The 13,663-nt window shown below is 44.7% G+C and overlaps 1 protein-coding gene across 5 annotated transcripts in view; it reads left to right on the top strand.

Annotated features, from left to right (window-relative positions):
• Nucleotides 1-13,663, top strand: part of LOC100116629 (protein kinase C, brain isozyme) — a 65,173-nt gene that overhangs the window by 25,626 nt on the left and 25,884 nt on the right. For all 5 annotated transcript variants that reach the window (XM_008205186.4, XM_003425601.5, XM_008205184.4 and 2 more), the window contains exons 2-3: nt 11,456-11,487; nt 11,685-11,767. In XM_008205186.4, coding sequence (XP_008203408.1) covers nt 11,456-11,487; nt 11,685-11,767 — 115 coding nt within the window. The remainder of the gene's footprint in view (nt 1-11,455; nt 11,488-11,684; nt 11,768-13,663) is intronic.

Below are 13,663 nucleotides of genomic sequence, written 5' to 3'. Positions count from 1 at the left end.
AGAGAGAGAGAGAGAGAGAGAGAGAGAGAGAGAGAGAGAGAGAGAGAGAGAGAGAGAGAGAGAGAGAGAGAGAGAGAGAGAGACACACACATGTGCGAAGCCTACATACTACTGGTGATCGGCAATCGTCTTTTTGCTTCCTTCGCGGACGCTTAATCAACGAATCGATTAGCCATCGTCGCGGCTAATTATTTTGCCTTTAACAAGGCTGAATATGTTGCGCGAGTCTGCTATTTTTGCTGCCTCTGTCGACGAGATCGATTCGACGCTTTGATATACTGTGCGTATAGAGTCACGTTGCGTTGTGATTATTTCGCGAATTTGAACACTTGTGTCCGAGGCTATTCTTTCATCGAAAAATCTCGGATTCCGGATAGTCTCGAGCAGAGCGCCGTTACATTCTATTTCCATCTTTTATGTCTTTTCCGTGTAGCTCGCGGGATGTATAACGAGAGCGCACGTGTGCTCTGCGCAGTTCCGTCGTTTTCGCATCTTTCTTCTCTGTTATTTCGCGCTTCTTTGCGGATGGAAATGATACTCCGAGAAAGAGAGACTTTGCGAAGGTGTGCGAAAGTTTGAGAATCGCGTGATTTTATATACGTTTCGGAGATAAATAGCGTTTAATATAACGTCGCTCTTGCTATTACGGGAGCACTTGGGGAAAAATCGTAAATTTCGCCGCGGACCTTTTAAAAGCTGGGTCTGGGAAAAATAGCTCCGGATTCGCCCAGCCAGTTTTACTCCGAGGCGTTTTTCGGGGCTGGTATATACACAGCTTGTATAGCAGCGGCGTAAATCAAGAGGAGGTTACCTCGTCGAGCGAGAAAGAGGATCACCGTAATTTTTTTTCCCGCCGAGAGAAAGAGTACTCTCGGCTATATAGCTCTCGTAACGACCCGTCTTTTGCTTCGCGGAATTGCCTTCTCTCGCATCGCGTTACGCTTATTAAGCGCTGAATGGGCTATACTCACGGTGCACAGCTTGTCTTTTCGACGAGCTGGAATGATCGTGCGGGGCTGTTTGATTTAAATCGTGATAATTAGTGTATACACCTACTCTCTAAATTTCCAAGAGTGATTTTTTCACTCTAAAAAGAAGTGATCAGTAAGATCACTCAAGTTTGAGTCATAACATGATCCATATCACTCTAGCTATAGAGTCATAAAAATGACTCAAAGTAATCGACTGATAAAATTTTCCTGCTCTGAATCACTCGATGCTGGAGTGATGTCGCACGGAAAATAATGCAAATTTAAAAAATATAAATTGACTTATCTAATAATCAGATGTTTAGTAACATTATGCAAGTATTGTTGATTTTATTTATTAATTATTGTTCATATATTATTAACTTTAGTTAATATGTAAAGTAGTTGATATATTCGATCCGAAAGTCTGTGTACACATGAGTCCTGTTTGGATGAGTGGTTACTGTACTCGACTGTCAAGCTGGGGGTCCAGGTTCTCAAATCCCGTCGCCGTCAAAAAATTTTAATTTCCTTAATTCTCTATACTAAATCAATACATTAGGTAATAATAATATAAATGCATGAATAATAAATTAATAATAATACGAACGATAAATTAAATAATGAGTTAATAAATAATAAATCTAAAATATAATAGTAAAAATAAGTAATTTTTTAAAAATTTATCTTTCTTTAAAAGTTGCTCTCGCAGCGTGATGATAAACATACATTTTTAATTATTTTTAGGTTAGGTTTGTAGTATTAGTAGAAATATCATGTCACTCAAGGATTTGAGTGACATGAATCACTCTTGAAGAAAGTTACTTTTCACTCTATTCCGACTGGCTCTGTTTTATGTTCCCAAAAGAGTGATATTTGACTCTATTAGAGTGATTTTTCACTCTTGTACATTTAGAGAGTAGGAAAAGTTCGTTCTATTTCTGGCTCGCCATAATAATTGCCTCTTTCGACGCTAGAGGGGTTCATCTGCACAATTTTTCAATTACAAAGTTCATCGCTCAACTCGAGTTACCAACAACAAACAATTCCACTATAACTTTAGCCAGCACTAACTCTGCAGTCGCACACTTCAAACCGCATCCCATATCAGTCAACTAACTCTCTTTCTCTCCCTCTATCTCATCGAGCTACACGCGCGTAACTGCCGAGGACGCATAAATAAATAAAGCCCACGATCCATCCGAAGCCTCGAGACTAATTCATCAACTCTTCTCCTCGAGAGTCCCTCCGAGTCAATTACGCGAAACAAAGTAAAAAGTTCATTTCCGGCTCTGTGCGCATAATACACGTGAATGAGTCATGAGATGCGCGAGACCGCCGAATTATTTCTTCGGGTCGCACAATCGTCGCGCTTGCAAGTCCTCTCGGGGCTTAATCAAGCTTTTCGCCATGGCGCTGTTGTGCGCTGCATGCAGCGACAAAAAAGCATACACTAGCTTGATTAGTTTTTGATGAGCTTGCGGCGCTCGCTCAAGCTTGATTGCGTATTCCGTTTGCGCGCGAGAATTCAAACGTCGATTATTCACTGATGCAGCATCGTAGAGCCGACGAAATAACATCGTTGATTATACTCTTAAATGAAATAATAATACAGCCTTAGTTTTGATTAGCTAATTACCCGGGGCTAATTAGCATCCACCCACCGCTTGTGCGTCTCAAATTTCAAAACACGCGCGCGATGCTCAGGTGCAGTCCATCGGTGTATAATTAGTAAATGGGTCACGCTATACTCTGCTGCTCATCATCGTCGAGCCCGTATAATCAAGCTTTTGCAGGCTTTCGGAGATTTATATTCCGAAACATATAGCGAGCGATCTATAACAACGACCGAAAAAAATGCTTCGAGTGTACACATCTCGTCGAAGTAGTCGAAAAGAGCGAGTCATTTCCCGAGGAACGCATTATGCAGGTCAAACTTAATTCCCCAAGTTTTTGCAAGTCCGAGACAGAAGGCGCTGGTCGGAATCGATGGAAACTAGGCTAACCCAATTAGTCGGGACAAAAGCTCTTCGCTGTGAGAATGGAACCACTTTCTCTAGCACACACACACACACACTTTTGCGACTTTACCTGCATAGCATAAACAGCCGCGTATAATATACAGACTACAGCGGAGCTAGACGATGAGGTATACGCGAGATTATCAGAGCTACATCCACGTAGTAGTGGGTGTATCTATCCGGTTCGCTTATAAACTTTACACGACTATGAGCAAATGCAGAAGTTGTCTCTCTCCTGTAACGGCGCGAGTTTCTTGGATTAATTATTTCGCTATATATAGTGCGCGCGCTCGTGCGTTAACTCGCTTCCGACGGAAATTTTAGTTGGATTAAACGCGAGAGAAAGGTGAGAAACGGTCGGGAGTTTCAAAGTGTTTTTTCATCATTCGTTATATGCAGCGAATTCGTCGAAAAACACACGATGTGGCCGTGACGTCTCCATTAGCGAACGCGGAATTGTTTTGAAAGGCGAAACCCGAATATCGCATTAACGGATTTAATTATAGCCCGAGATACGCGTATAACTTGATGCTCTGTTTATCTCCTTATACCTTCGTGTTCGTCTTCGAGACGGTCGATGAATTTTTAATCGTCCCCGTTAACGAGTTCGAATTGTTTTTTTCCGTAGAAAAAGGCGCACGAGATCGCGTTAAATTGAATTCACGCGGCTCTCGATAGTCGTTCAGGGCCGACAGTTTCGTATCAGGAATAGTTTCTCCAACTCCGGAGTGATACATTCTCTTTCACACGCAAGAGCTGTACCAAGTGTCGTTAAACGAGAGCAAAAAACTTAAAAACTTAATCCCCGCGCGACGGCGCGTTAACAGCCTTAATCGCTCCGCTAGTTCTTTTTAAACTGGCCTGTTACACGCGCTGCTGCCGTCGTTTGGCTGATGCTTCCTTTTATTTCGACGCGGACGAGACTTCGTCGCTGACAATAGACCCTATGGTTTTGTACGAAACTTCGCCTAAAACGTGTTCTCACGTATCGGACACAAAAAAGCTCGACTTACCAATTAAACAGTAGCCGCTTGGAGATTGACTTTGCACAACACAGGCGCGACTACGAGTCGAGTATACAACGTCATCGCGTGTGCATTATATCGAATTTCCCGCGGCAAGAAACGTCGAGGGCGAGTTATCTCTCCCGCGGGAGAATTGCAGAGCTTCGTCTCTCTTTCGATCGTGACGAGTGGCTGTCGATAGAGCCGGGAAACTGCTGCTGCTCTGTGTACGCGTCGATACACTGCTCTGTAGTGTGACGCTTTGTACGTCGGTCGCGTGTCGTACTTTTATATACTTTTGATTCACAGCATAGTCCGGGGGATCTATAAGCTTGTTTCGGCAAACTGATTAAACTTTTTCACTTCGAGCGGCGAGAAACTTGGAGTTGACGGAATATTTCGAAAAATCCGCTGTGTATAGGTGCAGTATACCTGCGCCCATTGTCCCGTTTATCAGCGACTGCACATTGAAATCTCTAACTCATTCACTGGCCCGTGAATTCAGCGGCGAGCAGCAGGGACAATGACGCTGCGGCAGTAGCTGTGCCCTTTAAGGAACATTCTCGCGATACCACTTCTACAGGGCTGCTCTGCTCTGCTCTCCCGACCGACAGATGTATATAGCTATAGCGTCTCTCTCTCTCTCTCTCTCTCTCTCTCTCTCTCTCGCCGGCGTCAGATTAAATTTCCTCCCCCAACTGGCTTCGTTATACGCGACGACGTGGCTTCGATCGATGACACTCGGATTCGCGGCTGCGACTTTCCGCATCCGATTGATATTCGTCTCGGGTATGCATATCGAGGTTGACTCGCTGGTGCAGCATAATTGCAAAGTGATCCTACGTCGTGTTTCCTCGATCTGCACAAAATATATATATATATATATTAAACCTGAATCGATATTCCTGCACACAGGTCGAATTGGTTCTGGAGCGAGCTTTTTCAATCCGCAACTCTCTCGCCGGGGCTGTATATCTTGTGTAAGGATCACGCGCGCGTGTGGCCAGTGCATGTAGATCTCCGGGGGGGCGAAGCCTTTCTCCTCCGTTTTACTGAAAAATTCAGCGCTAAGCAGCCCCGAGAATTGGGACAATGGACTTTTCCGACTTTGCACGTAGAGCGAGTTTAGCCTCGCTGTACACAGATGCAGCTCGACGCTCTAATTTATTCGAGAGATAATTGCAGCGTCCGACTAAACTCGGAATCTTACTACTTGCTTGTCTTCCAGAGACAAGCAGACCTTTCGATTCGCGCGGCTCTGTACGAATACGATTGCTCGCCTGGTTTAATCGGGCGAAATTTCGTACGCTGCAGCAGCTGCGTCGCCTGATAAGGGCCGCTGTTGAAGTTCTTATTCGATTACACAGCCCGACGAACGTGTGTGCGCAAGGAGAAGAGCAGGAAAATTGGCGCGGTTTTGCCGAGGGAATTGGGATAAAAGGTGCTTGGGAATTTGGAGAAATCGAGTTTTCTTCGACGCTGATTTGTTTGATCGAGGAAATTTTCGAATTAGATTGCGCGTGTAATGCGAACAAAACGGATTAGTATGGATACCATTTTTTTTTTAAATCCTTGATAATCAGAAATTCACCGTTCGGAAACTTGTGAAAGTTAGTGCACGCTACTTCACCGCTTTATATTTTGCGTAATGAATCAGCCGAGAACCTTCTATAAATACTCGACGACGCGGTCGGGAAACTTTGTTTATAACTATTTCGAAGTCGTCGGCAGCGACAAGTTTCATTTGCATTTTATCCACTTTGCGGGAAACTTGGCGCCGGCTGTCGCTGCTGCTGCTGTACGTGTTTCGCTTGTTTGAAATGAAATAAGAGCCTGGACCGAACAGAAGGAGGAAATTCGCGCGAGAGAGAGAGAGAGAGAGTGCAGTGTTATGTAAAGAGGATGTAAATATTAGCGGGAAAATAAGTCGAAGGAGGATTCGAGAGGAAGCGGACGAATACGGAATTGGAGTTCTGTTACTTTCGAGCGAGATTCCTTTCTTTGGAATGGAACCCGGCTCCAACGAACAGCCCGATAGAATGTTTTCAACGACCTTTTACGGTTAAACTTTATACCTCTCGGTGTAAACAGAAGTACAAGGCACTGGAATAATCAGTAGCCGCGAGCAATGAATAAGGCCGTATACGTATAACGAAGCGTTTGCACGTCGAGGGTTTACACGGGGCGAAAAGTAGACAGTGAAAAAACGGCGACACGGGAGCAAAAACGAGGGAGAGAAATAGAGATAAGACGGCAAACGGCTCGTTATTTTTTCACGTTCAGCTCGTCCGACTTGTTCTCGCTCTCTCTCTCTCCCTGCTGTATACGCGAGACGAGCGAGCGCTCGCCCCTATTGTACTACTTCCAGCCCTAAAAGCCGATTCTCTCGAGGCGAGACTGTGTGTATGTGATCGTATATACATATACACACAGGAGCTTGTTGGAGAGTTGGAGGGTTTTGTTTGCTGCTGCTGCCGCTGAGAGATGCGACGCGTAGCGTTACGTGTATGAATGTGTGGGAGGAACGGACATTTTTCAAAGTTGTTGCAACAGTCGACGTAGAAAAAATATTCAGTTCTAGTTCTATGCGAAAAAATAATATTTCGACGAGGATACTTGTTTACAAAATCTCAAGTTCGTTCCACAAGATGATCCGTTCACTTCAAAGACTCCAAGTGCACTGAGCTCAAGTCTCGCACCACTTTTACAACTCCGACAAGGGCTTGTTTACTCGTTTACAAAATTAAAGGACGCTCTTCAGAACTTCTATACAACGCTAAACAATATTTTTCTATGATTTCAACTCTCGAGTTTATTAATCTTCCATATAACTGCACGAAAATTTCGTGTTTGCGCACGAAACAACGTCAACTCGTCTCATCAGCCATCCGTCCAACCAACTCCGCGAACTAAAAGCTTCATGCGGGCTATATCCTTTACTTATTACTCTTTCCATCCCACGTATAAACACACGCGTATGCAGGCTTGGCTAGAATCAATTTCTCGAATTCGAGATCGGCCATCGCCTTACATCGGCCGATACAGGGGGACAGTGAACGATGTCACGTATATACGCAGGGCTTAATTCCTTGCCTCGTATTTTTACTACGGGGGACGACGGCTGTTAAATGGCCTGTTGGCAGGAAATAAGCTTCCTTTATTTCCGCCATGTACTCATAGTCCTCGCTGGATTTCGGGGAGATTGCGCGAGGGAGGAAATGGAGCGATTATATTATTGAATACGCTTTATCGCGTCGAAGTAGGAGATTGCGCCCTACTGGCTTTTAAATTGTTATTCGGCCACTTTATCAGATGCTCCGCGAGTGCACATATTTTACGGAAGATTTATTCGAAAAAAAGAAAATTAATTGGACGACGCGAGCTTGCTTTGTTGTCGAGAATAATAACTCGGAGCTTCTCTCCTTTGTTTCAGTTTTCTCTGGGAAAAGTTGTCTCGAATTATAATTCGTTCCCTATTTTAATTTTTCAAACTTTCCAAGAGAAGCAAAAGACTCGTCATACGAATTACGTCACCTCACACCGGTCTAACATACTCTCTCTACGCTGCAGTCCTCCGCCGAACCCACCCACGCACGGCACACCCTTCACTCCACAACTGCTCCGTGACTGTACACACACAGGCCGCGTGTGTTTGTCCAAGCAGACTGCACCGCGCTTGTACAACACAGAGAGCCGCGCGATAAGTAGCCGCTATTTATCTACTCGCCGCCTTATTTACGACGCGCGCACTGCTCGTTTCGCGCAAATGCTCGGATTGGATGAACGCATACGCCGACACTGTAACGAGAACGCCTATGTGCACACTATACCGGTTGAGATTCGCAGAGTCTATTTGTCGGGAGCTAACTTTGCGAAGGGCGTTTTTTTTCTTTTCTTTCGGATGTTTGCCGGATTTTATTGCGGATTTGCGCAGTTCGGTATAGGAAAATTCGCTGTTATAACGAGGGAAGCGTAATAATAATCAGCGAAAATCACACACACACACACACGCGCGCTTCCCCAAAAAGAAAAGAAAAACACACGCGGGGCAAAGTACACGCGTCGCGAAAGCTAATTACTTTTTACATCTCTCTTGTCGCGGCTCTCGCGAGCTTCGTTAAACACACAATGCTAATGAAATTGCCTTCCTCTCAGCATTCTTTCGTTCGCTCAAAGAGCCGTGTACATGATAAAATTCATACTCTGCGCTCTTTCTTTGATTAATTAATCTCTGCCAGCTCTGACGACAATTATACTCTTGCGCGTGCAGACACACACACGAGAGGAAGACGGCGCTGTGTCAAGAGTTTTTCCGGATGCGTAATTACAGTGCGCAGGAGGCGCTAATTTTAGAGCTTTTTAATTAAAGTGCTCTACTCCATCCGATCAATCGCCTATAAAGTGCGATTTATAGCTTTGATCTTTCCGCCTCCCCAGAATTCGAATTCAACTTTATATACGCGTATACAGCAGCGCTCGGCAAATTTTTCGGTGAATTGAACTCTGCTCGCGAATTCGCGAGGCGGCAGGTTTCCCGGAAAATATTTCTCAAAGCTTCCTCTCTGTTTGCTGTAAAGCTCTCTCCAGAATCTTCCTCTCGGTTGGACACGCAAAGCTGACGTTTGCAGATGCACACGCGTGTCTAGCTATATACGTATACAGCACAGGCGCATAAGCGAGTATATGCAACAGATGCGGGAAAAATAAGCGGTTCACACAAGCACATTCGGCAGCGCTTATAGAATATCGTTTCAAAAAAGAAAGCTCCGTATCGGCTCATTTATGCATATAGAATACTTGCACGTCGTCGGCCATGTGTACAAGGCGCGTATTATTACGACGATCAAAGAGGCATGGGCTAAAATTAAAATACACAGCGCTAGCCGCCTTTCGTCGTTTCCCATTTGTTTATCGAGTATAGCTATAACCGAGACCTAAATATGGAAAATCCACTTTGACGCAAGAGAGAGAGAGAGTTTTCGATTTATAAATTCGCGTGAGCCACCGTCGGAGAGGAGCATGCATCTATAACAAATAAACGCACGCGAGACGCTGATGCAGCGCTGTGACCCACATTTCCCCGTGTATACACGCGCGCGCGTACTTTTGTTATTAGGGCGTTATATATCAAGGGGTATACACACGAAGACGCAGAGCCAACAAACGAACGAGCGCAGAAATTAATCGATTGCGTCTTCGCGAGAATAGCCGGCGGAAAAAGCTCCTAGAGGTATATAGGATTCGGAAGGATTATATATTCCTGTATGTAAAAGCACAGAGGGATATACGCTCAAAAGAGGCTGCTACCGCGGCACAGCGTATATAGAGGATTGATAAACCTTGAAATATCGATCTGCTCGTTGAGGCTGATTTAATTGGCGAGTGGGTATCGAGAAAAGCCAGCGAGCGTCGCGTAAACAAAGGACAGGCGTTAGTGTGAGAGAGAAAAGTTGAAAATATGCTGCATACGTATAATATAACGCTCAGCGTGTATCGGAACCTCGAGCTGCGCGTCGCCGCTGAAAATAAATACGAACGAAATCTGAGAACGATTTTTTTTTTCAGCTATAGTTTCGCGGAGAAGCTTGTCCCCAGCGCGCGAAATTCAAAATGGTGATACGCTAATTCGGAGCTTTAATTAAACGGAAAATTAGGCGGAATGTATACTCGCGCGCACCGGGTGTTCAAAGCGTTTCGTTTAAAGTTATTAGACGGAGGGGAGAGGGGTAATCGTCGTTTACGAGTTTGCGACGTTGAGCTGGTTTTTCCATATTCGTGGAGGATTATCGCTGGAATTCGAGGGCCGCATGAATTTCAGAGCGCGAGCTGACCCGATTATTCACTGATTCTTCGGTATCATTGATCGGCTGCACATTGTGTGCCCCGCAAGCTCCGCGTGCGTTATCGTCGTATTTGTTTAAAACTCGAGTATAATATAGAGGCTATTATTTTGGAAATATTCTTTTAGCAACATTTCGTGAGAAGCCGAGTGAAACTTGTTATTCGACTGAAAGATCCTTCGATTCAAATCCGGGGAACAATAAAGGGAAGCAGAAAAAGAAAGTAATAACTAGAATAAAACAGTGAATCGACCATTAAATCTCCGAGCTCTTATGTTTCGCAAATAGCCGATAATCCCGGGGCTAAGCCACTCGCGTGCCTACGAAGAAGAAAACATATATGACGCATTATTCGGAACGTCTCGACCTGAAAACGAAAGAACTAGAGGCTATATGCAGTCGTCCGCGGCTTATCGCTTGATATAATCCTAACGTCGAGCGCTGATGGCTTCTTTTGTCGCGGGATTTTCTTTCGGCTCGAGTCTCTCGTGAAGGTGTGTGCGGAGTTTTTGCTCGTTATTTTATGCGAAAACACTCGCAAAAAGCTTCGCCGCAATTATACGATCCCTCGAATAACACCACTCGGACTGTATACAACGTACATCCATAAAACGCGAGGAAGAAAAAGAGAGTATAGCAGCGCAAAAGCTTTATCCCGACGTTTTTCCCACTTACCCTCGATTTCTTCGCACGTTCCATCCCACACATACGCACAAACACATGCATCGAGAGAACAATGAGCGAAAGAGCTTCCATCACTCGGCGCTTGTTTTTCATTATACGAGCGTATGTGTATAGCCATCGGCGCGAAATCGATGCTCTCTTCTCTCCTCCGAATAGCTGCAACTTTAATTCGACGTCGAAGCTGTCCTGGGGAGGGGAGCGTACGCGTCGTTAAGCCGAATTTTGAGAGACGACTGCACCTGGAGTTTGATAAAGTTCTAGAGACAGAAAAAAAAAATTGTGGAGTGAGTCGTTCGGAGGGTTGGGCCCGAGAGGTATAATCGGCGTTGTTATTCGTCGCTTAGCGAAGTTTAACAAGGCTTGTTAGAGGGATGTGTTTGCCTTGTGAATTATGGCCGACGCAACAGCCAGTCGAGGAAGTAATTTCGTCCTGTACGTGTGTATAGGTATATACTGTCGCTGACATCGATTTTTCTCGGATCAATCGGGATTTTCTTGCCGCTGCTCTGCGCTGATGCCTTTTTGATTGAGTTTTCGAGAAAGAGAAAAAAAAAATTGCACATCTATATCTCGCAGCGATGGAGCTCTAATGCGGAAAATATGATGCAAATTGTTTCTTGGAGCGAGAGAGATGTGTATGAGCTTTTTTCGAAGCGAGTCGCGAAAGTCCATCAGCGCGATGTGCGACCGGTAATAACTCTCTCGGAGAGCGAGTTACAAGCGTTACGTTAATTTCGAATTAATCCCGGGGCAGCTTGAATTATCGATACAGTTCGGTGGGCGATGTTTCGAGCGAATTTATATTCTGTAATGAAAATCAGGAGATTATAGTCCCTTTTCCGCTCAGCAGGTTAAAAAATTCTCCGAAAGAGTAGCGTCAAAAACGCACTGCACAGATGCCTGAAAAATCTAAAAGCGGACTTTTCTTTCTGTTACAGGGGCTTTGGAAAGCAGGGTTATCAGTGCCAAGGTAAGAGCGCCGGCCGAATGAGGCGCGTCCCTGAAGCGAAAGAAAAAAGGGTATACCGGCTCTGATGCTAACGCTCTCTCTCTCTCTCTCTCTCTCTGTGTACATAGCTAAAAAGAGAGCGAGAGCGAAAGTACACAGCTGGACCTACTGCGCCTATATACGTATACGAAGCCGAAATTCTTGTCTGTCTGTTGCAGTATGCAGCTTCGTCGTGCACAAGCGATGCCACGAGTACGTGTCGTTTACGTGCCCTGGAGCGGACAAAGGCGCCGATTCCGACGTGAGTCGAAATTTCACCTCTTATATATACTTCCCTCCTATATTTTCTCACTTTCTCTCGCGACCCCTTACACGCAGCCCTCATATGTCTAGTATGCGTGTTTTCGCAGCGTCGAGAGCTTTTTTCTCTCTCTCTCTCTCTCACTTCGCGCTTGTCTGAGCTTTTGAATTTCAAAGTGTGAATAAATGATGATTCGGACAAAGGCTCTTTCTCCGCTCTGCTGTCATAGCTCGCGCGCGAAAATTTTTCCGGAAAACGAACGCGCCTCTCTATAAGTGACGCCAAAAGTTATTAGAGTTGAAAACTGCGCGCATCTCTCTCTCTCTCTCTTTTTTTAAGCGGATTTTCGCGCGATCGAGAGCTTTTACAGCGGATGGATATTAATCACGAGTTTTCGCGTCGACTTCAATTTTTCGCCCGTATTGACGGATACACGGTTTTCGAATGGAGAAATTTTCCAGTTTGTACAATATACTTACGCGCGTTCTTCGCGCAAGACGGATTCGAGTTGAATGAAACTCGCTTTTCATTAGCTTGAGAGCATCCCTTAACTTTCTCCCCGAGAGAGGCTTTTACTCTGTTTACCCGTGTAGTGCGAGCTTATTGTTGTGCTCTCGGTCGTGTACGTGTGTAACGTTCGGTAAAGTTCAAAGAATATTATAGTTACGTTTCGAAAAATAAATCACCTCGCCGTCGATTCGAGGAGAAGAGTATAATAAAATTTCTCCGAAAAACCAGCGTCTTATATAGTACTTAATATATGTACTGTAGATGAGGGAAAGGTCAAGTGGGCAAAAATCCGAGCGTATCAAAACGATGTGTGACGCGAGAAAGGAGCAAAAATAGAGCGAGAAAGAGCCGTTAGAAAGGACGCAAAAGACGCGGCTGGAGAGAGGGACGAAAGCTCGAACTGTGTATTATATAGGTATATATTCCAGAGTTTTCATCAACGCTGCGAGTTTGTGTGATAGCGTCAAGTTTGGGGGTCATAATGAGATAGGCATCGTAGTTTCGTATGCGCGAGGCTTTTATCGCGATGTATGTGTGTATGTGTGTGTGTGTGTGTTTCGGAGGAAGTTACGGCGATTTCACGGTGTTTATTGAATTATCGGGCTTTCCTGTGATATTCGCATTTACGACTCTTCCTATCGCGATTAGATTAGACGTCGGCCGACACGATGCCTGGAAATATGGAAATCATATGATTAACGACGCGATGTATTACTCCGAGTTAATCACTCACGTTATTAATCACGCTAAAAGTCCTATTTTACGATTACATTATCACGAGCTTTTCGCTCCGACCGTGTCTACGTTTCCAAAAAAAAAAACCCAACTCGCTCACGCGATAACCTTGACAGAGTCAATAAACGCCGATAATTCACCTAAGAGCAAAAAAAAGGGGCGGAGAACCATTTCGTCTCTCTCTCTCTTCCCTCGCGCTCGCGTTTTATTCGAGGGTCGTTTTTAATCACGAGTATATTATTCCCGCGAGAGGGAGAAGATGCTCGCGTTTACTCCCGTTAATCCCTTTCGGTAAATTTGCCTTTTCTTCTACCTCCAATTTGATGCCTCTTCCTAATTTTTACTGTCCTACTGTTTGTTTTTGCGGGCGGGGGGGTTCGTTTCTCCGAATGCTGCGGGTAAGAAAAAAATAATCGAAAATTAAGGATCACTATGCGATACTTTTATCCGCAGCTTTCTATAGATAACGTGTCTTATCTACAGAGAATAAAGCTGCCACATTTTTTTCCTTACTTTATGGACGTCGATTCGCGTCGAGAGACGGATCCTCATCCACTTGCCGAGAGTTTGGGAACGAGCTGAGAGGAAAATTGCCTCTATTTTCTCTCGGAATTAAAGAGGAAGAGAAATTAGCTAGACTTTCTCGTACGA

Source organism: Nasonia vitripennis, chromosome 3 (assembly GCF_009193385.2).
Source record: "Nasonia vitripennis strain AsymCx chromosome 3, Nvit_psr_1.1, whole genome shotgun sequence".
In the NCBI taxonomy this organism is placed as follows: Eukaryota; Metazoa; Arthropoda; class Insecta; order Hymenoptera; family Pteromalidae; genus Nasonia; species Nasonia vitripennis.
Note: the sequence above shows the minus strand (reverse complement) of the source record. Positions and strands in the feature narration are given on the sequence as shown.